The sequence below is a fragment of the Bos indicus x Bos taurus genome, chromosome 14, assembly GCF_003369695.1.
Source record: "Bos indicus x Bos taurus breed Angus x Brahman F1 hybrid chromosome 14, Bos_hybrid_MaternalHap_v2.0, whole genome shotgun sequence".
NCBI classification, from domain to species: Eukaryota; Metazoa; Chordata; class Mammalia; order Artiodactyla; family Bovidae; genus Bos; species Bos indicus x Bos taurus.
The window spans coordinates 1,791,901-1,812,165 of NC_040089.1; the positions used below are offsets into that span (position 1 = coordinate 1,791,901).

Here is a 20,265-nt window from a genome sequence, read left to right on the forward strand (position 1 = left end):
GATGAGGGGGTCCATTCAGCCAAGATTGCCTGGGGTCTCCCAACATAGGGAGGGCAAAGAGGGCTTCCTGGAAGAGGGGGCAATCTCAGGAACACTGAGATTGTGTAGAAGAAACGGACACCACCCTGGCCCTTGATGCAGCACGTCAGAACTTCTGGAGTGCTTCTGGAGTGGGGCTGGGAAGTTCTTTCGGGGGACTGAGAAGTTCTAGACTCTGGGGAGCTCCTCCAGCCCCCTGAGGCCCTCACCTGCCAGCCCCGTGGAGAAGACACTCTTGGACACAGTGACCCTGTCCTCCGGCACCTTGGCCCAGTCGCCTGTGGCCCGCCAGCCCTTCATGGGGAAGCTGATGTCGGTGGCTCCGCTGGCTGGGAGCTTGTGGATGCTGAGGACTGCGGCGGGGTGGGGGGTGGGGGGAGGTGAGAGACAACAGCGACAGACAAAGGGAGGACAGACAAGGGAGACGGAGACAGAGCGGTTTCAGGGTACAGAGCCTTCGCCCTGGGACGGGAAGTTGGGTGGGACCATCACGGGGCTGCTCCTGGCTCAGAACAGGCGCAGTGTTCGTGGGGCCACCCAGCCACACCACGCGAGGGGTGTGCAGGGGGTACACGGGGTGCACAGGGCGTAGGGCATTGGGTGCAGAGGATACAGGGCTATGAGTATATGAGTGGGGTGAATCGGGGTGTGGGTGTACAGTGGGTGCACAGACTGTATATGTGTAGGGTGCACAGGTGCGAGTGTATGAGTGGGGTGTAGGGGAAAATGGGGGTGTGTGGATACATGGCGGGGGAGGGCTAATGAGGGGTGATGGGAGGAGTCCAGGGCCTCCTTTGGTGACAAAGGCTGGGCCCTGAATGTCCACTGGCTCCGGACAGGCTTCCTGGAGGTGGAAGGTCAGGGGACTCGGCCCGGGCCTAGCCCACCTCCAGGGGCTGTGGGTGGTGCTGGGTGGCCAGGGGTCCAGCCTCTACAGCGAGGTCCAGGGCTGGGGGGCCGAGAGCTGAGGTGGCCTCCGGGTCACGCCTGTCACATGTGGCCACAGAAAAGCCTGCTTTCCGGCCACTCCCATCTCACCCAGAACAAGGGCCCTGTCAGCCCAGTGAGAAAGAGACCCAGCAGCCTGGAGCCACTGCTGACCCTGCCTCCAGGGGACCTCCAGGCCGGGGTCTCCCCACCTACAGGAGGACGCTGCTCCCACTCCCTTGGCCTCAGGGGTCTCCCCAGCTCTGGGGTCCTGAGCTCAAAGGCGTAAGGCAGGACCAGGGCTCTAGGACCTTCTAGCTTAGCAGGCATTCATCGCTGCGTGGGCAGGTCCCTGGGTGCGAGCAAGCACAGTGGGCCCAGAGGACATGTCCCCAGAGGCCCAGGAGCCTCTACAGAGGCAGTGACCATCGCCCTCCTCGGCGCTGTGTGGACCACCGCCGGGCCTGGGCCGCACCCCAGCTTCCCACTATGAGAAGATTATCTGGAGAGGTGCCCTGGACAAATGTGGCCAGGAGAGCTGTTTAAGAGGAGTGGTGGTGATCACTGAATGCAGCTGCTGCAGGTCCTTGTGCCGACAGCCATCGCGAGCCTCCCAAGTCCAGGCCCACCTTTGGCTCTCTCCAGCCCCTCGAGGCCTGCACCGCCGCCTCCCCATTTGAGATTCTGTCAGTGCTACTGAGCTGGGTGTCGCCAGGCCCCTCTGACAAGCGCTTCTGGGAGCAGAGTGCAACCTTGCCTTCAAATCTCCGAGGTCCCAGCACAGCAGGTACTGGGGACAAGGCACCGTGGGCCCCCAGCCCCGGGGAGATAGAAGCTGTGGCTGGGGCTTCCTGCTGCACCCCAAGACTCTAAGTGTCCAGGGCCTGGTCTGGGTCCAAGAGCCCCCACGCCGACCCCCTCCCAGGATCACATCCGACCATCGTCAGGAGACTCAGGTCTGTGCACTGAGGATCATCCTAGAACCCGGCCCGGGGGTCCTGAAGTTCCGGCACACACGGCCGGAATCTGAGGCTGGAGGGCCCCGTCCAGGCGTGCCAGGTGAGGCCCGAGGGTCAGAGAGCGAGGGCCGGGCTTACCCAGGTTGTCTGTCACCTGGTACGCGTCCCGCAAGTCTTTCATGCGGAAGCCGATGACGTCCACGAAGTCCTCCACTAGCCGGAAGAGCTCCTTGGCATTGGGGCCCATCTGGGGATGGGATGGGGGCAGGGTCAGGGAGCCTCAAGGCGGTGGGGGCAGCCCAGCCAAGAAGGCGCCAGATCTGAGTGTCACCCGAGTCCCCTGCCCCCCCAGCGGGGACTCAGCCGCCTCCTTCCCTCATCTGTTCCCTCCTCGATGGGGTCCTGCCGGTCACTCCCTACCCCGCAGGGCTCTGGACCTGAGTGTCCACCGCCTATTTGTGGATGAGAACACTGAGCCCAGAGGGGCTGAGGCTCTCCGGCCTATGGCCGGGTGTCCAGATGGGAGGAGAGCAGGGGTCTCTGGGCACCACAGCCCCTGAGTACAGGGAGTGGCAGGTTCCCAGTCAGTGCTGGGGGGAGGCGGACCGTTCTCTCCAGATGAGAAGGGACTGCCACGTCCCGGCCTGCACCCTACGGCCAACACGCTTTCTCAGACCCCTCCCTGAGCCCCGTGCGGTGGGCCCGTCATCTGACGGATGGGAACGCCGAGGCTCAGAAGGCTGAGTGACTTCCTGGGAGAGGCCCATCTGGGATTTGAACCCAAGAGCCCGCCCTGAGCCGGCCTGGGGAGTGGGGAGGCGCGGAGACGCCCGCAGCACCCCAGGCGGGCAGGCGTACCAGCTGCGCCTCCTCCCACTTGTCCCGATTCTCCTCGGCCAGCAAGTTGCTGATGATCTGCACAAAGTTCTGGAAGGAGAAGGAAGAAGGGCCAGTGAAAAGGCATGTGTGCGCAGCCTCTGCGACCCCAGGGCCTGCAGCCCGCCAGGCTCTCTGTCCACGGGATTTCCCAGGCAAAGAATACTGGAGTGAGCTGCCGTTTCCTTCTCCAGAACAGAGAATCAGGCACCAGAGTCATGGCTCAGTGTGGCCGGGGTCAGAGTGTGGCCAGGGTCGGGGCTCAGCGTGGGGCCTGGCTCAGGGTTCAGTCTGAGGTCGGGACTCGGTCTAAGGCTGGGGTGGGGAATGCCCTCCTGGGTGCCCACCTGCACGTCCCCAGGGGTCGGGCTGTAGTACGCCCGGCGGAAGATCTCTGTCATGTTCCTTAGGACGTCGATGGTGGACAGCAGGTCCCCGCTGTAGCTGGTCCCATCCTGGGAGATCTCCACCAGGGTCTGGATGACCTCGGAGACGCCCTCCCCGGGCAGCCCACGCTGCGCCTTCGCTAGGTGCTCCCGGGTCTAGGGGGACGGACGGTGCAGGTGCTGGACTGCAGGCGCCAAGGACCGCCATGCCCAGAGGGCGCTCTGCAGCCCCAGCCACGCCGACCCGCGTCCACAGAGCGTGCCACTGGGGACGCAGGGTTATGTCTGGGAATGGGGGTAGAGATGAGCCCTGGAGTGATGGGAGGGGTGGGGTGGGAGACCTCGGGGCCCAGCCTCACCATCATTTGGATGTTCCGGTAGTCAATCGACACACAGCGGATATAGGTGGGGGGCTCCCAGTAGGCGATGCCTTCTTCATCCAGCTCACAGCGTCGCAGGATGAGGCCTGTGGAGATGGGGGGTCGGCTCCATCACCCACTTCTCAGGAGGATGCGCACGTCTGCCGCAAGAGTCCCACCCACCCAGCCACAGCTCCCAGGTGCCTCCAGCTCTCTGGATGGCCCCCAGCCCTGGAAGCGGACACTCGCCTGTGGCCGTGTTCCAGGAGCAGGGCTGGCACGGGGGCCAGGCCCCTGGCGACTTTCTTTCACTCAAAACATTTCTGAGCAGATGCTGCCAGCCAAGCACTGGAGCCTGGTAGGAGCCAAACCTACAGGCATCCTACCTGTGTGGAGGCTGAACCCTGGGCCGAGTGACAGGCTTCAGAATTCAGCCCAGGGCTTCTCCCGGAGCCCCTTCCTACCCAGAGCCCTGGGGACAACCAACAGCCCACCGCTGCCTGGCTCCACCTCTGGGGTCAGGGGGCCCCTCATGACCCTGGTGTGCTGTGGACGCTGGGCAGCCTTGGGGCTGACTGGGGTCAGGTTGGACGGCCTTGAACATGGGCACAGCCTATGACCCAGACCTTACTCCCAGGGAGCCAGGCACAGCTCTGATGACCCTAGGGAACTGCCAGGACACTGTCCCCCAACAGGAGCCACGGGGCAGGACGGGACACCTGGTCTACAGCACGGTGCAGAATGAAAATGAGGGATCACACAAGCAAAGGCTAGAGAGGTGACACCATCCTGCGACTCGTGTTTCCACTTTACTTCCCTGGGTTTGCAAGTCGCTCCCCAGAATCTGTACTATTCAGTAAACAGAACAGGGCACGGGGGCTGAAGCCACGGCTGGGAATACACAGCCTCCACCATGGTCACCAGCCTTATTGGGGGGTGGGGGGTGGGGAGCCCACAGCAAGTTCGTTTTACAGAAAGAAATGGAAGTTCAGAGAGGGTAGGTACTTCCTGAATGTCACACAGCACACGCTCCTCAGACAAGAGGGGAAAGGAACCCAAACTGTCTCTGCAGAGGCCCTTCTGGGAGCCCACCCTGCTTTTCCCCCACCTCATATCACTCCATAGGGTTGCGTGGGGATCAAGACCACGGTGTCCAAAGCTGACTTCCCAGTTACTGGCCACGCAAGCCCAGGGCAAGGGTGTGGGCTCTGTGCCTCTGGTTTCCCACATGTAAAGCAGTGACATCGTGGAACATCACACTAAAGGGCTTCATGCTGGTACCGGCTCTGCTGACTTAGGACACGGCAGCCCTGTGTCCCTGCCCGCACCCCTCCAGCCTTGGTGTGCACGGGGCTGCCCGGGCGGAGTCTGGGCCATGTGCCCTGTGCTGACAGCTCTCAGGCAGGCCTCCAGGGGCATCTCGGTGCCTCCAGCACATCCCACAAGGAAGGGACAGGTGCCCTGCCAGCCCCTGCCCCCTCGGCCCTCACCTGTGGCGTTGCGGGGACACCGGACTGCAGCCACCTCTCCGGCCGGGGTCTCCTTCCAGACCACAGCTCCGAAGTTGTCCTCATCACAGATCTCGTGGGGCTCTGCCAAGGGCCAGAGACATGAGTCGGGGCAGGGGAGAGGGAATGCAGGGAGGGGCAGAGAGCTGGCAGCAGGGTCAGGAGGGCCCAGACGCCACGGGACATCCACCCTCACAAAGTGGTCGTCCCCCAGCTGCGCCCCGAGCGCCTCCCCCGCCTCAGGGTCCAGCTGTGGGGTGGGGTAGAGACACTCACCGGGACACCGCTGGGCGCCACACTGCCGGTATTCATCCTGGGGGCCCTGGCAGGCCACTCCCCCAAAGAAGGGCCCCAAGCAGGCACGCTCCCGCCGCTGCGTGCCACCCCCGCATGTGACGCTGCAGCTGCCCCAGGACGCCCAGGCCTGCCACTTCCCATCCACTGCAGGACACGGCCGCGCATGGAAGCACGAGAATGGGGACGAGGGGTGGGCAGGAGCCATGGACACGCAGGGGCAGGGAGCCGGGAGCGGAAGGAAGTTGACACCAGGGAGGGGAAGGCAGAGCTCAGCTTGATACACGATAAGACAAGTACCCCATGTGCACCGGCCCCCGGGACCCCCCACCACCACCCCCATATCCCTGGGGACTCGTTCCAGGGCCCCCCAGCAGCCCCCAGCCCACCAAGTGACTCAGAACTGCAGGTCCCCACCCACAGGCCCCGGGGCATGGCCTGACCTGGACACTGCTGCAGGAAGCAGTCTCGCGTCTCTACCCAGTGGCCCTGGCACTCAGCACCCCCATACGAAGGCCCGTTGCACTCGCGTGTGCGCTGCTGCCGGCCCTGGGAGCAGCTGGCGGAGCACGTGCTCCAGCTGGACCACTCGTTCCAGTTTCCATCCACTGCCCGGCCCAGGGGAAGAAGGGAACAGGAAGCCAGCGTGAACAGCCAGGGCCCACACCCCATCTGGGGTACAGGTGTGAGCACCCCACAAAGTCTGAGGCATGGGTGTGACACCCAAGGAGGTCCCAGCACCCCAACACCCCTGGCGCACCAGTAACAACATTGTAGGTTCTCTGAGGCCCCAGCAGGTGGGTCTGAGTGGACAAAGTTGGGCTCCGCGGGCTGACCGGTGGCCCACGGGGTCCTTTCCTGTCTCACCCCACCTAGCGCCCTCCCTCTCACCTACCAGGGCACAAAGCGATGTTGCAGAACTTGGTTTGCTTTTCCGGGCCCTCACAGGGGTTGCCTCCAAACTGGGGCGGCCTGCAGGTGCGCGTGCGGTCCCGGAAGCCGCGACCGCAGGTGCTGGAGCACAGGCTCCAAGGCGACCACTCGTCCCAGGCGCCATGCACTACGGAGGGAACGTAGCGCTCTGCGACCCCTGTCCGGCCCAGCCGGCAGCCGAGCCACCTGCCCCGGACTCCCCGACCCCGGGCCGGCGCCCCGCCCCTACCTGGACGCCCCGCCCCCACCCCTGACGTCCCGCCCCGACACCACGCCCCTAGCGGACGCCCCGCCCCGACACCACGCCCCTACCCGGACGCCCCGCCCCCTGCCGGCGCCCCGCCCACCTGGACACACGGCCGAGTTGTTGCAGAGCCGCTGCTCCCGCAGGGGCCCGCTGCACTGCGTGCTGTAGGAGGTCGACACGCAGAAGCGCGTGCGGGTCTGCCAGCCCTCGCCGCAGGTGCTGGAGCACACGCTCCACGGGGACCACTCCTCGGCCGCGGGGTCACCTGTGGGCCCAGACCTACAGCATCACAGGCCTGCTGCTGCCCCTGTACCTGCGCTGCGGTCAGACCCCCCAGGTGGCCGCAGCAAGGCCCGTGAGCTCCCCCCTCCTTTTTTTTTCTCGACTGGCCCCTTCGCCTCACACCATTTCTTCTAAATCCAGTGTGCCTGGAGACCAGCGCCTGGCACCTGAGAGGTTAGTCTAATTATGGGAAATTATTACAGTCATTAATTGGAATCAGCAGCAATTAATGACGTACAGTATTTGGCCAAAGACCTAATACCCTGGAACCAACTTTCCCCACTTGCCAGTTTTAGTGCGTTTGCTGTCAGCCCCACCCAGACGCTGCCACTTACCTGTCTGCGGGGCCGGGAACCCAAACTGCTGCAGGTCGTCCCCCAGCTCCTCACGCCGCCGGGCATCCGTGGACCGCAGGGACTGGCTCCTGGAGTTTGTGCGCCCGGCGGCTGCAGGGCGGGTCCAGGTAAGCGCCCAGGCCCTGGCCTGAGGCTCCCGCCCTGCAGCTCTAGAGGGGCGCTCTTGGCCCTTTGTCCCTCAGTCCTCAGTCACAGTAGGGCCCAGGCTTGCCAGCACCAGGGCCACTTGGTCCCACTGGGCAGCTGAGAAACCTGGGACCAGGGCACCCTGGTCTGGGGCCAAGCCCTGTCCGATCCAGACTCCCCTGCCCTGCGCCCCTCCCTCTCTCCCCGCGGGGCCCGCAGCGTCACCCGCAGGGCGCCAGGTGTGGATGGCTGCTGCTGTCCCCTCCTTAGCATCCCGCCTGCGGTCCTGCATCCTGCCTGCGGTCCTGCGCCCCGCGGCCCAGCCCAGACACCACAGGGCCCTCCCCAGGCTTCTGAGATGAGCTCCTCTCCCCAGGAAAATTCATCGGGGAAGAAACAACCCGAAGAATGACAGTCTCATTATAACTTGATTTAACTTTATGGAAGCAGCTAAAATATGCATGAGGTCATTAGAGAGCCTTATTAGAGAAATACATCCTGGAGGCAAGATGCAGCTGGGACAGGCAGCTCTGGTCAGGGCTGGGGATCGGGGTGGAGGGAGAAGCCCACTGACGGCCTTCCCCGTGCACCCCAGAATTCCCAGTCCGCAGGTGCTAAGACAGCCACATCCAGTCTAACACCCGGTCCCGCCCCTCCTCCTAGGCCGTTTCTTCTGATGCCACTCGGCCAGGACGAGGAGTTGGCCCCGCCCTTGGCTAGGCCACACCCCTGGTCCCGCCCCTCACAGCCCGAGCCCGGCCTAGCCTGGCCCCGCCCTTGGGTAGGCTCCACCCCTCTGACCCCGCCCCACCCCAGGTCCCGCCTCTCACAGCCTGAGTCCGGCCTAACCTGGCCCCAGCACCTTCCCTGGTCCGGCCGGACCCAGCCCCCCGCCCTTTTCCCCACCTGGCCCGGCCCGGGCCCCTTCTTCTCCCCACCCCACCACCCGCGACTCCTCCCGTCCCACCCTTCCGCGCACTCACGGCCGCAGGCCTTGCGGTTGCACAGGCGGCCCTCCTCCAGCACCCCTTCGCAGCCGCCGCCCTGGATACCCGGCGCGGGCAGGCAGGTGCGCGTCCGCGTCTGCAGGCCTCCCCCGCAGTCCCGCGTGCACTCGCCCCATAGGGACCACAACTTCCAGCCGCCTGGTGGGAACCAGAGGACAGAGTCAGGGCCGGGGTCAAAGGGCTGCAATGTCTTTCAGGCAGTGTCTCAGGGATCTTGCAGAGGTCTGGGGGTAGAGCGGCCGCTGCGAAGAAGCCTCAGCGTCGGAACCAGCGCAGCGCCCTGGAGGGTCAGCCAGGAGGCGAGAATGGGCCTGGATGAGGTTCGCGATGGGGTGCGAAGCACAGGCGGCCGGCAGGGCAGGGAGGGTCAGAGGTGCAACCCCAGTTCCCTCTGGGGTCTGAGTGCTTTCTGGCTGTTTACAGGCTCCCAGGCCAGGGTCTCCACTGACTCTGAATTTAGGTCCCCAGAGTAGGGGCTGGACCCAGAGCTGGAGCCCTAGGCAGGTCTGAAGAATGAATGAATGAAAGGCACCCCGCCCACCCCAACAGCTGTCTTATTCCAAGGGCCCAGTGAAGGGGTGGGGGCAGAGGGGGCTCTTCTACTTGGCACAGAGCCTCAGCGCCTGCGGACCCCCTCCCCATGGTCCTCAGTCTAGTTTCCTCTAGACTTGTTCACCCTCCCCCCATGATCTGTGTGTTCATTACCCCATCACTCAGGGACACCAGAGGCCCCACACCTGGTGGCCTAGTGAGGTCTCACACCCTGGGCCCCGCCAGGCCTCCCCTCCCCAAGACACAGCAGAGACTGGCCTCCAGGCCCCTCTGGCCAGCCTCCTTCAGCCCTCTCACAGATCTTCATCCCGGTCCTGTCCCCTCGAGCATCATGACCTCATGTCCCTGAAGGTCTGGGCCCCTTGGCAGTCCCAGTGCCACCGAGGATACTAAGAGCCTCCAAGTACTGGGGAGCCACCGAGGGGTGCGGAGCAGGAGGCCAACATCTGGGCGAGAGCTGGACTGCACTGATGGGTTCAGAGAGGGGCTGCTTCATCCAGGCATTCAGTCCAAAAGTCAGATAGCTCCCGGCCTGAGGGGCTCTGGTGCTGCCACCCCATTTGTCCCCAGGAACTTCAGGGCCCCTTGCTTCCAGAACAGCAGGGTCAGGGCAGACCCAGCAAGGGCATGCACAGGTCACCAAGCACCTACCATGGGCTGGGTGCCCTGCACGCAGCCCCTGACACAGCCCCCAGGAATGGGGCAAGGAGATGGCACTGCCAAGGCCCGGCACTGGGAGTCACCCTGGAGCTGGGCCACTGCCCCACCTGGGGCGGGAGCAGGGGAGCCAGGCTGGCCAAGGGCAAGTCACACCTGGCCTGGCAGGAGGGCCCCTGTGGCCTCTCAGAGCCTGGCTTCTCTGGGGAGACGTGGGGTGAGAGGGCAGACTGTGCAGATCCCTAAGGTGGGTGCTGGAGCTGAAAGACGGGGTTCACGTGGGGGCCCCACCACCCACTGCCCTGGGATGGACAGGTCCACCCCACCCTGCCCTCATGCCCTCCACCTGAGGATGAGGGCGCTCCTTCCCAAGTCTGCCGCCTGTGACGGCAAGCAGCAAGAAACGATGGGGAGACCACAGGCGTGGGGTTTCAGTCGATGCTAGAAAATCCCACTTTGTGTGTGTGTGTTTTGGCACACTGCCCAGCATGTGGGCTCTTAGTTCCCAGACCAGGGATCTGAACTGAGCCAAGGCAGTGAAAGCGTCAAGTCCTAACCACCGGCCCTCCAGGGAATTCCTCCAGAGAGCCTGCTTTGATGCGCAGCAAGTTGGGCGTCCAGGTGCTGGGTTCTGTGGAGGGCCACGCGAAAGGTGTCAGCTATGCTGTGCCTGTGCAGGAAACTGACCAGCAGGGGGCGCTGGAAGCAAATGAATGGCAGGCAGGGGAGTGGGCCCAAGTCCCCCAGTTCAGAAGGCAAGGCTCATTCACCCTCCAAGCCCCCAAGCCATCAAGGATCCTTCTCTGCCCTCACAGAGCCCCCCTTCCCAAGCATCCCACCTCCCCTGGAGCCCAGAGAGGCAGAGCCTCAAGGGCACACAGAAGTCAGGCCTGTTCTCAGACCTGCCCTGCAGTTGGGACACGCAGGTGGGTGGGGCAGGTGGGCAGGCCAACGCACCCCGACAGGGGCCCAGCAGGAGGGGCCAGCTCTGACCTTAACTGCGTGGTCTGTGGCTGGGCATGGGCCCTGCTTTCCCCCTCCCGCACATGCAGTGCAGAGAGGCCCGGGGAGGACCTTGCCAGGGCTGCAGAGTAGAGGCCGGGCTGAGCTTTGCAGGGACTCTGGTTCCAGGGGGTCAAGGGCCCTGATTCCGAGCCCCTCCTGAGCCTGGGCTTGATGCCCTGTGCTCCCGCCAGGGCCTCTCTGTCCCCATTGTCCACGTGAGAAGTCTGAGCCTGCCCTAGTGACAGAATGCTTGGGCTCCCCTAGTCAGGAGGGGCTGAGTAGGTCATTGGACCTGGGCTCCCACCCTTCAAGGCCCGGTGCTCCCCCAAGGCTGGCCCTCAGGTAGCATCCTGGGCAGCAGAGTCCTGTCTTCCCCACTTCCTGTCCCCCCTCCCTGCTCGGCACTGGATGCCTCAGGAACCTTGAGTCCCAGTCCAGGAACCAGGTGTGGACCCACTTACAGCAGAGGAAACCGAGGCTCAGAGAGGGGTGGTCCAGACAGTCGGGAGCTGGTGAGGCTCCCCCCACCCCACCCCACAGGACGATCTGCCCTGGAGTTGAGGAGGCAAGCAGGCCTGAGCCTCACCAGGCAGGGGGCTCCAGGGTCCCCAGGGCTGGGTAGGAGCCAGAAGCATGGAGGCTACTACGCAGATATGACTTGGTTTTGAACTGCAACTGCCTGTGTCCCAGGGGTTCGGGGTGTGTGGCCAGCAGACCAGGGCACAGGGGAGTGGGTGGGGGGCCCCAGGACAGCCCCCCGTGCATACTGCCCGTGAGTGGCTCTGAGGGTGTGACGGGCTGAAGCTGCCCAGACGCGGGGCCTCACTGCCACCACTTCAGGTGCCTTCCCTTGGGGCGGTGGTCGGCAGGAGCCCCACAGCCACGCCCATTTGATAGCAACGGGAGCCGGGACCAGGCCCCCGATCAGATTCCAAGCACTGCCCCTGTGGCTGTGTGGCCGTCAGACAAGGCAGGCTGCCAGCAGCACTCTAGGCCGCTGGCCTGGGGCTCCGTCTCACCGGCTGAGCCCCTGTCCTTCACACTGACACGGAGGAACGGGGAGGCTGGAGTCGGGGGCGGCCTGGCCGCAGGGACACGGTGGGGCCCGGTGGGCCCGTCCTGCCTGTTGCCCCTTGCTGCCCCAGCCCAGCCCCCGTGTGGAAGCCTGAGTGACGTGGAAGCTGGCAGTGGGTGGGAGAGAGAGGGTGTCCAAGCCAGGCTAATCGGAGGATGCCACTTGGTTCCCATGGCAACTGCTGCAGAGCTCAGTCTTTCAGGATAGACTCAGGTTAGGCCTCAGCTGCCAAAACACCCACTACTTCAGGGCTGGTTACCTTGGTGACCCAGGTGGTGGGGACGTGGTGGGGGGAGGGGAAGGAGAGGAAGGGTCATATCAGGAGAGGCCAGGCAGGGGTCCACTGGCTCAGAGGACAGACTGCCCCCTGGGCCCGGCCCTGACTCTGCTCACATGCTGATTCCCGATCCTGATCACACACGGCCTTGATCCTCATCACAGACTGACTTCTGATCCTCGACACAGGATCGCTGTCGCATACCGAGCCCTGACCGCTGGTGCACGCTCGGTTAATGGCAGCTGCTATCTTTGTTACCGTTTTTACCATGTGTCGTCACACGAGGCTGACACCTGATACACGTTCACCAGGCAAGCACACCCACGACCAGGGAGTCCCCCAGGCAGGTCTCCCGGGCCCGCAGAGCTGGGCACAGAGGAGCTCGGCCCACCCTTTGCTGGGTGACCATGGGGCTCTTGGGCTGGGTGGGCTTTGAGGGGGCAGCAGAAGAGTGGGCAAGGCTGGGGGGTGGGCTGCCCCTCCAGGCCCGGAAAGAAGCCGCCATTCTTCCCAGGCTCAATGCCCCCTCTGTCTGGAAGCCTCATTTCCATCTCATTAAGGGATGAATAGAGCCAATTAATGGCCGCCAGGCAGCCTTGGCCACCCATGAGAGCGGACACACGGCGAGGGGGCTCCGGGCCTCCTTCCCACCCCAGCACCCCCGTCTGGAGGCTGTGGTCGCCCCGGTACCGGGGTCCCTGTGCCCCAGTGGGCTGGGGCGGGGCGCTCAGGGAAGCCCTCTTCCCCCCTGGGCCTCCCCGCCTCCTGGGTCCCCTTTGGAGGAGGCAGTCTGCACTTCCTGTCTTGTCCAGCAGAGGTCTCCCCAGTCCAGCAGGTCAGGCTGCACCTCCTGTTCCCGCCCTGCCCCTGACCGTCAGGCCAGGGTCCCTACGCAACCACAGCTCAGTCCAGCCCCCTGTGAGGACGGCAGCCCCCAGAGTCAAGGCCTGTCCTGCGGCATGCAGGTTCTTCCTCTGAACCCCTTGCATGGATGTGCAAATGAAGGCCACAGGGGATGGGCAGCTCCGCCCCAACCCAAACCACAGCCCCGCTCTGGCTCTGTAAGTCCAGACTTGGTGCATCCTTCACCAAGGCCTGCAGCTGCCACATCAGGGCCCGAGCGACCAGCACGCCGTCCAGCTGCAGGAGGCACTGTGGGATCTCAGGATGGGGCTGAGAACCACGGCCACTGCCCACAGGCCACTTGCCAGAGGAGGCGGACAAGGAGAGTTCCTCCATGCACGATAGAGGCCCGGACCCTACAGGCAGGTACTGTCCCATTCCCATTTCACAGAAGGAAACTGAGGCTCGGCAAGTCAGTGACAGGACCCCGTCTGCAGGGTTAGTCCGGCAGGCGCCCCCGTCCTAAGAAGGGTGCCAAGGCCTGGGTCCTGCTAGCTTTCCACTTCAATGCTGGATGACCTGGGCAGGTCTCTTCCCCTCCCGGAGCTTTGGCTATACAACTCACAGCCCTTCCCCGCTTTGGGGGGAAGCGAGACCCCAGCACAGCCACAGCTCCCAGCCTCCCAGCTGCAGGGTTGTGTGGGAACCCCACTCTGGGCGGCCCCCCGTGTGCTCTTATGGGCTCCACGGGGTCACGTCTTCCTCTGTCCGCCTACGATACCTGGAGGTTGTCTGCCTGGAGCTGGAAACCTTGTTTTCCAGGTTTTCTAAGTTGGCCTTTGCGCAAAAGAACAGCTCCCCAGGCTGGGATGAAAACTGTCCTGGCAGGGAGGCCCTGACCCTTCCTGCTCCTGTCCCCCCATCCCCCTAACACATTCTTGGTCACCCCTAAACTCCAGAGACACACCCTTTCCCCTCGAGTACCTCCTCCTATCAGAGCCCTGCCTCTCTCCACACACTGCAGCCCCTAGAGAGGGTAGCTGTGCGGCACTGAGGGTGGGAATTACTCCAAAGCCCATGGGGTGTCAGGGCAGGGGCACCCCGGCTGAGAGCGGACGGGCCTGGAGGCACCGGGGCACTCAGCCTGGGGCAGGTCACGGCCCTAGGCTCAGCATCCCTGCCTTACACGCGCTGAGGATGTCACACACTCAGGCTCCAGCCCAGCTCCACCCCACCCAGGCAGGCACTTGGGGGAGGCACACATGTGCACACGCAGGGTCATGAACACACAGGGACACACACATGCCCAGGGACACGCATGCACACACACAAGAACACACGCACACACAGGACACACACACAGGGACCCACACATATACACAGGGACACACACACACACACACACACTGGCCCCCAGCCCCCAGGATGCTGCTTTTTCATTATCTTACATGTCGCTTCTGCAATAAAATTCTTTAATTAAAACATGAATATTTAAAGCAACCCTTGAGAGAAATGGCCCCATCTCACCAGAGGCAGAAAAACGCAGAGAGACTCTGGATGGGGTGGGAGCGGGCGGGCTGTGCAGAGGGGCAGCCGGTTGGGGGCAGGGAGCGGTGCTCTGGCCCGAGGAAGGCTTGCCAGTCGGACGCATGGCATGGCCATGTGGCGATTGGACAGGCCGGGCAGGGGCATGGCTGAAAGTGGGCCACGGGCTGGCCTGGGCCGCCTGCTTGCTCTGGGCATCGCACGGCCCCCTCGAGCAGGGACGGAGGACACGCCTGGCTCAGCCTCCCCTGCTCGGGGTGGGGGGCGTGGCTCCGGGGCACAGGCTCCGCAGCATGATATGGGGTCTGGCTCAGCTGTGTGTCTTCTGAATGACTGCTAGACCTCTCTGGCCCGTGGGCCACCTCGCCCCTACACACACACACACACACACACACACAGACCCTCTCACCTAAGCTCTTGCAGGAGAAGCCCCGGGTGGCCAAGAGCTGCTCTGCTCCGGGTCTCCCCTTTCAAGCTGTGTGAGCCTGCCCGCAGCCTGGACGCCTCTGTGCCTCCCCCCACTCAACACGTGTTTATCAAGGGCCTGCTGCCACCAGGGGCTGGGCCACAGCAGGGCGTCCCCAGTGAGCAGGGCCAACTCCCCTGCCCCACAATGGGGACATCCTGGCAGGGACAGAGTCAGGACACAGGAAATTCTCAGGTGTTCACGGGCGATTCCGTGTGGGAAGAGAGGGAGAGAGAGGGAGGGCACAGTGGGCCTGGGGCTGCCGCCACGTGCCATCTGGGCAGCCCCTGAGCGAGGGGGCATGTGGGGAGAGTGCTCCGGGCCAGGGAGCACCCCGGGCAGAGGCCCTGGGCCGGGAGGCGGGTCCTCGCTGGGAGCCACCTGCACGGCTGGGAAGAGTGAACTGGTTAAGATGCTGTGGTGTAACCTGCTGACGCCACGTGTACCCCCAAGACCTCAGAAGCATCAGGGCCTTCGGAGTCCAGGCACGGGCATGGAGTCTGCGCTGCCCCTGGGTGGGGGTGACCACCTCCTGTTCCTGCTGCCCCGCCCTCAGAGTCGAGCGCCTCACTTCCTGGTGGCAGCCCCAGCCCGCATGCCCTCCAAACTGTCTTCCACGAGGCAGTCGGCCCTGCCACGGAGCCTTGACTTGAGCTTTGTCAAGACTTGCGCAGAGCCAGCCTAAACACACACACACGCACGCGCGTGCGTGCACAGTGAATTCAAGTACATACCAGTGTACACGTGTACACGCTCACACACACGCATGCACAAACACAGTGCACAAAGATACCTGATGCGCTGTACACCAGCATGCACACGTGTACACGCCAGCCACACAAACATGCAAATACTCACATGTGTATGTGTGAGTGTGTGCAGACACATACTGGCAGCACCTGTGTGAACGCACATACATGCTCCCCCCACACACACTTGTACACATGGATGCATGAACACACACATGTTCACATAACACACTGAACACACACGCTTACGTAACACTGTGCACATATGCTCACGTAACACACTACACACATGTGCACGTAGACGTGTGAGTACAAGCATGTGCACATGTGTGTGCACACACGCACACCGGCCCACCTCCCTCCAGCACCACATGCAAACATTCCCCTTCTCAGAATCTCTGCTCAAGTCCAGAGTCCCCACATAGCCCTCCTCCTCCTCTAATCTGTCTCTGCCTGCCAAGCCCTCCAGATCCCCTACCTAATAATAAACATAGATATTGACATTTCATCACTGATGTTGCTTTTGCTTAGAAACACTTTCACCCCAGTTCTCATTCTTCATGACAACCAAGGAAAGAAGATGTTTTACTCTCTCCATTTTAAAGACAAGGAGCCTGAGGGGATTGGCCCAGGGACACAGAAAGTGCAGGGCAGGCTGGGATTAACTTGAACCTGACCCCGTGGTCCCTCTCAAATGACATTCCCGCTGGATGGCCTATGGGCCTCTCATAATCGGGTCCCACTCTGACCTCCGGATCTTCCTCCCCACCACTTCCCCACCTCAGCTGAGGTCCTCACGCCCAGACAGAAACCTGGGCATGGTCCAGCGATCAATCTCCTTCCTCCACGCCCACATCCTTGGCATCAGCAAGTCCATCAGCTGCTCACCCCATCCCCCAGGCGCTCCCCCTTCCTCCCGGCCAGGCCAGCATCAGCTCCCTCCTGGATTTCTGCTCTGAGCCAGACACTGCATCGACAGCCCCAGCCCTGTGCCCCCTCTGCTTAAAGCCCCCACGGCCCTTCAGCTCTCAAGAGGAGGCAAACCCCGTCCGGGAGGCCTGGCCACATTTGCACCCAACCACACACCTGGGCCTGCTCCCTCCAGCACCAACGTCAAACCCTGAGAGCTCACAGCTCATCACAGCGGCCCCGCCTCCTTGACCTTGTCCCACAAGCTCTGTGCAGCTCCAGCTAGACCAGGTTATCTCCCTAGCACGGTCACTGCCCTGGGATGCTGCAGAGGCCAGCTCTTGTGCTGTGGCCTCCACTGTGGGCCAAGCTCCAGGGCCATTAGGCCTGAGGCGACTGGACAGTCCCTCAAAGCAGGCAACACCTTGCCGGTGAGGACACTGAGGTTCAGGTGGCAGGTGACCACTGGGGAGTGGCCGAGCGACGTGTGCGGCCAGGTCACCACCCTGCCTGGCCCTCCTGCACCCACTGGCCTCCCAAAGCTGCTGCCCCCTCTCTGCTCTGTCCTCCTCCTCCACCCGGAGGACCACCCCCACCACCATGCTGCGGGGCTGCCCATGCCAAGGTCACAGCGCCCTCCATCTGGTCCAGCCCGAAGACCAGCCCTTGCACCCCATCGCTGGGGACCCTGACCCAACTGATGGAAGGCGGGGGTTTCCCGACGGCTTCCTGGACGCTGCGCCCCCACCCTTGGGGGCTCTGCCCGCCCCCTCCCTCTTCTCCTCTCCAGCTACGCTCACCGCTTCACGGAGGTTTCTAATCTGGGCTCCACGGCCCAGGGGCCATGAATAGAACCATGTTCCAGGAGAGCTGGTTCCCCTTGAAACCCCCCACGGAGCTGCTCTCATGCCTTGAAAGACGTTTTTCTGAAGAGTCCATCAGTCTCACTGGCTTGGGAGAGGCCAAGAGCCCTGAGCATGTCACCCAGCCCCACGGGGACCCACCCGCATGGATGCCCAGCCCAGCCTGGCTCCCGAGCACCTGGCACACTGTCTGGTCTCCACCTGCACAGATGGTGAAGAGCTGTCTCCTGTCACCCTCACCCTGGGATCCCACGGGGGGCTCCCCTCCATGCGCATTCGGGGTCTCCCTCCTGCCCCGCCCCCGTGGAGCTCCGCTCCCCATCCCACCCCCTGATGGTACCAGCTCTGCCCGGTGCTGGTGCCTGTCTCACCAAGGACCCCAAGCTTGCTAAGAAGGTGGGACTGGCAGAGCACACGCTCACCCTCACCTCTGCACTGCCCTGCCTCTGACCCCCACAGGGCTCACCTGCACCTCTCCCAGAATTCCAAATAGTGTACCCTGGGACCAAGTGACCCCTGACCTCCAGGTGACCAGCAGCGCCCCCCCGGCCCCGCCCCCTGCGCTGTGTCATGGACGCCTTGCCGCTCACTCACCTGGAGTGCCGTCCCCGCCCCGGTCCTGGGTCAGGCTGGTGAGGCAGTTCTCGGGGCCCCCAGCCACGCCGTCCCTCAGGCAGACGTCCCCACGGGGGGCCAGGGAGCCAGAGGCAGAGTCGCTGGTGTCCCCGCCCAGGCAGGCGCAGGGGGTCTGCATGATGCCGCAGGGGTGCGAGCTGCGGCTGCCAGCCAGACAGGCGTCCAGCCAGCGGCACAGCATCTGGCAGGCGGCCCGGCTGGGGTTGCGGTTGCCGACCACTAGGTACTCCACGGAGAAGTCGTCGCTGGGCCCGGGGGGCCCGTCCCGGGTCCTCAGGGTGTTGTCTTGGGGCGGCCGCAGGCGCTGCATCTGCAGAAACTGCTTGCTGGCCTGCAGGAAGGCCAGGGGCGCCGAGGGGTCGCAGAGCCTCAGCACCTCATCGAAGCTCTCCACGCCCAGGTAGGTGCGCGTGGACTCCAGGAAGGAGTCAAACTGGTAGGTGCGGACGCGGGCGGGGCCGCTGCAGGCGGGCGCCTTGGCCACCTTCATGTAGAGCGTGTAGCGGCGCGGGTCCGGGTTGCGCAGGGTCCAGGAGCAGCGCGAGGCGTTGGCCGGGAACACCGCGGCTGCCGAGAAGTAGCCGAAGAACTTGCCCTGCACCAGCGTGGCGCAGGGCTCAGCCCCGGGCCCTGCGGCCGTGCCCACGGCTGTGCCCACCTGGCGCCCCAGCAGCAGCAGCAGCCCAAGGATCCAGAGGGCAGCCGGGCCGGCGGCCTGGCCCCTCATCCTAGCTCGCGGGGCCGCCGGGGTTCCGCGGGCTGGGCAGGCAGGCGCGGGCCAGGCCTGGACATGCCAGGGTCCGGCGGCGAGCGGGGTTGGGCCGGGCTGGGGGTGCCGGGGCTCTGGACCGGGGGGCAGAGGTGGCTTCCGGGCACTGGGGGGGCAGTGGTGGCTCCTATGGTCCAGCAGCCTGGCACCTGCCCATGGCCTCAAGCAGCAGCTGGAAGAGAAAGAGCAGAGTGCAGGGTTGAGCCCCTGGGAGGGCACACTGAGGGCAGTGCCCACCCTGGGCTCTGAGCCTCCAACGCGGGCCTGGCCCGCATTCAGTCACCTGTTCTGCCCGCCTGCCAGTGTGTCCACCTGCAGGGGCAGAGAGCCAGGGGCGGGTCACTTCCTCCCCAAGCAAGCCTGGGCGGGAAGTGGTGGGCAGCCCTGGCCAGGGCCGCCGGCCCAGGGGCCTTGGCTGTGCCCGTTCAGCTGGGAAGGCTGGTGAGGCTCCGGGGGCTCCGGGCCTGCCCACTGGCCCCATCACAGCCATGGGAGCCATCCTGTCGCTGGGCCTCTTGGCCTCTCAGACCACACCCCTCCGCCACATCTTTCAGGAAGGATCTGAAAACCCAGCCAGAGGAGAAGCAGGGTGGAGGGCAGAGGACAGAGGTCACCCCCGGCCTCCTGCAGCCCCGCCTCTTTGAGCCTTGCCCTGGCGGGTGCGGAGTCCTCACGTCTGCATGAGTGACTGGCTCTGTGGGGGACGAGGGTGGGGTCAGACCCCGGTCTGGCTTTGCTGACATCCATCCGCCCTGTGCCTGGCACATACCGCTCAGCCTCCTGCCTGCATTCCTGCCAGGGAGCCACCCTCTCCCCTTCCCTGGAGTCACCTGCAGCCCCCGGGACCAGGCCTCGGCCCATGCTGACCCCTGCCTGTCCCCCCAGCCAGGCGGGCGCTGTCCCCCTCCATGTCACATGAGGAAACCGAGGCTCAGATGGGGTCACAGTGAGGGGGCAGGGCCACACTTGAAGCCCCAGGCTGCCCCAAACTCCTGGCCCTGGGGTCCCCTGACCTGCGGAGGAGTGGGCCTGGCCATGTACCACCCACTCACTGCGGGGGGTGGGGACGGGACGTCGCAGGTCAGCGGGGACGAAGCGGAGCCTGGGCTCAGAGGCTAGCACTGCCCCTCCTGACCCGCCTGCATGTGGACCTGGAGAGCTCCTTTAGCCTGCAAACCTCACCTCCCTGAAGCCCCTGCTGGGGGTTATCCCCCATGGCAGCTGGGCGGGTGGGTGCAGGAAGAGCTGCAGCGGCCTCCCGAGTCTCCTGGCCTGGGGCGGCCCCTCCGCTCTGCTGACCGCGCACACGCCAGCCGCTTCATGCTGCCAGGCCCAGCTGGCCAGTGGCACAAGGTCGGCCACCGCTCTGCAGTCCCCTCCTGCTGTCCTTCCCCACAGGCTGTGGAGGCAGGGCAGGGAGCGGGGCATGGGCGGCCTCGGGCTCTGCGCCAGCTAAGCCAGGGTGGCTGGGTGTGGGTGGCCCCCCTCATGGCTGTGTGAATGCGGCCACACCCTTACCCCCAGCCTCAGTTTCCCCATCTGTACAGGGGGGTGCAGCCTCACTCTCCCAGCATAAGGGAAGCACTGGACCCGTGGATTTACCCGGAGATGGGGCAGGAG

General features: G+C 64.3%; 1 protein-coding gene across 1 annotated transcript in view; it reads right to left on the reverse strand.

Moving 5' to 3' along the window:
* Nucleotides 1-20,265, reverse strand: part of ADGRB1 (adhesion G protein-coupled receptor B1) — a 77,678-nt gene that overhangs the window by 46,549 nt on the left and 10,864 nt on the right. The window contains 13 exon segments of the mRNA XM_027560696.1: nt 249-392; nt 2,064-2,172; nt 2,784-2,852; nt 3,149-3,343; nt 3,547-3,653; nt 5,037-5,138; nt 5,331-5,495; nt 5,792-5,956; nt 6,244-6,408; nt 6,629-6,793; nt 7,146-7,256; nt 8,276-8,437; nt 17,835-18,817. Coding sequence (XP_027416497.1) covers nt 249-392; nt 2,064-2,172; nt 2,784-2,852; nt 3,149-3,343; nt 3,547-3,653; nt 5,037-5,138; nt 5,331-5,495; nt 5,792-5,956; nt 6,244-6,408; nt 6,629-6,793; nt 7,146-7,256; nt 8,276-8,437; nt 17,835-18,603 — 2,428 coding nt within the window. The 5' untranslated portion in view covers nt 18,604-18,817.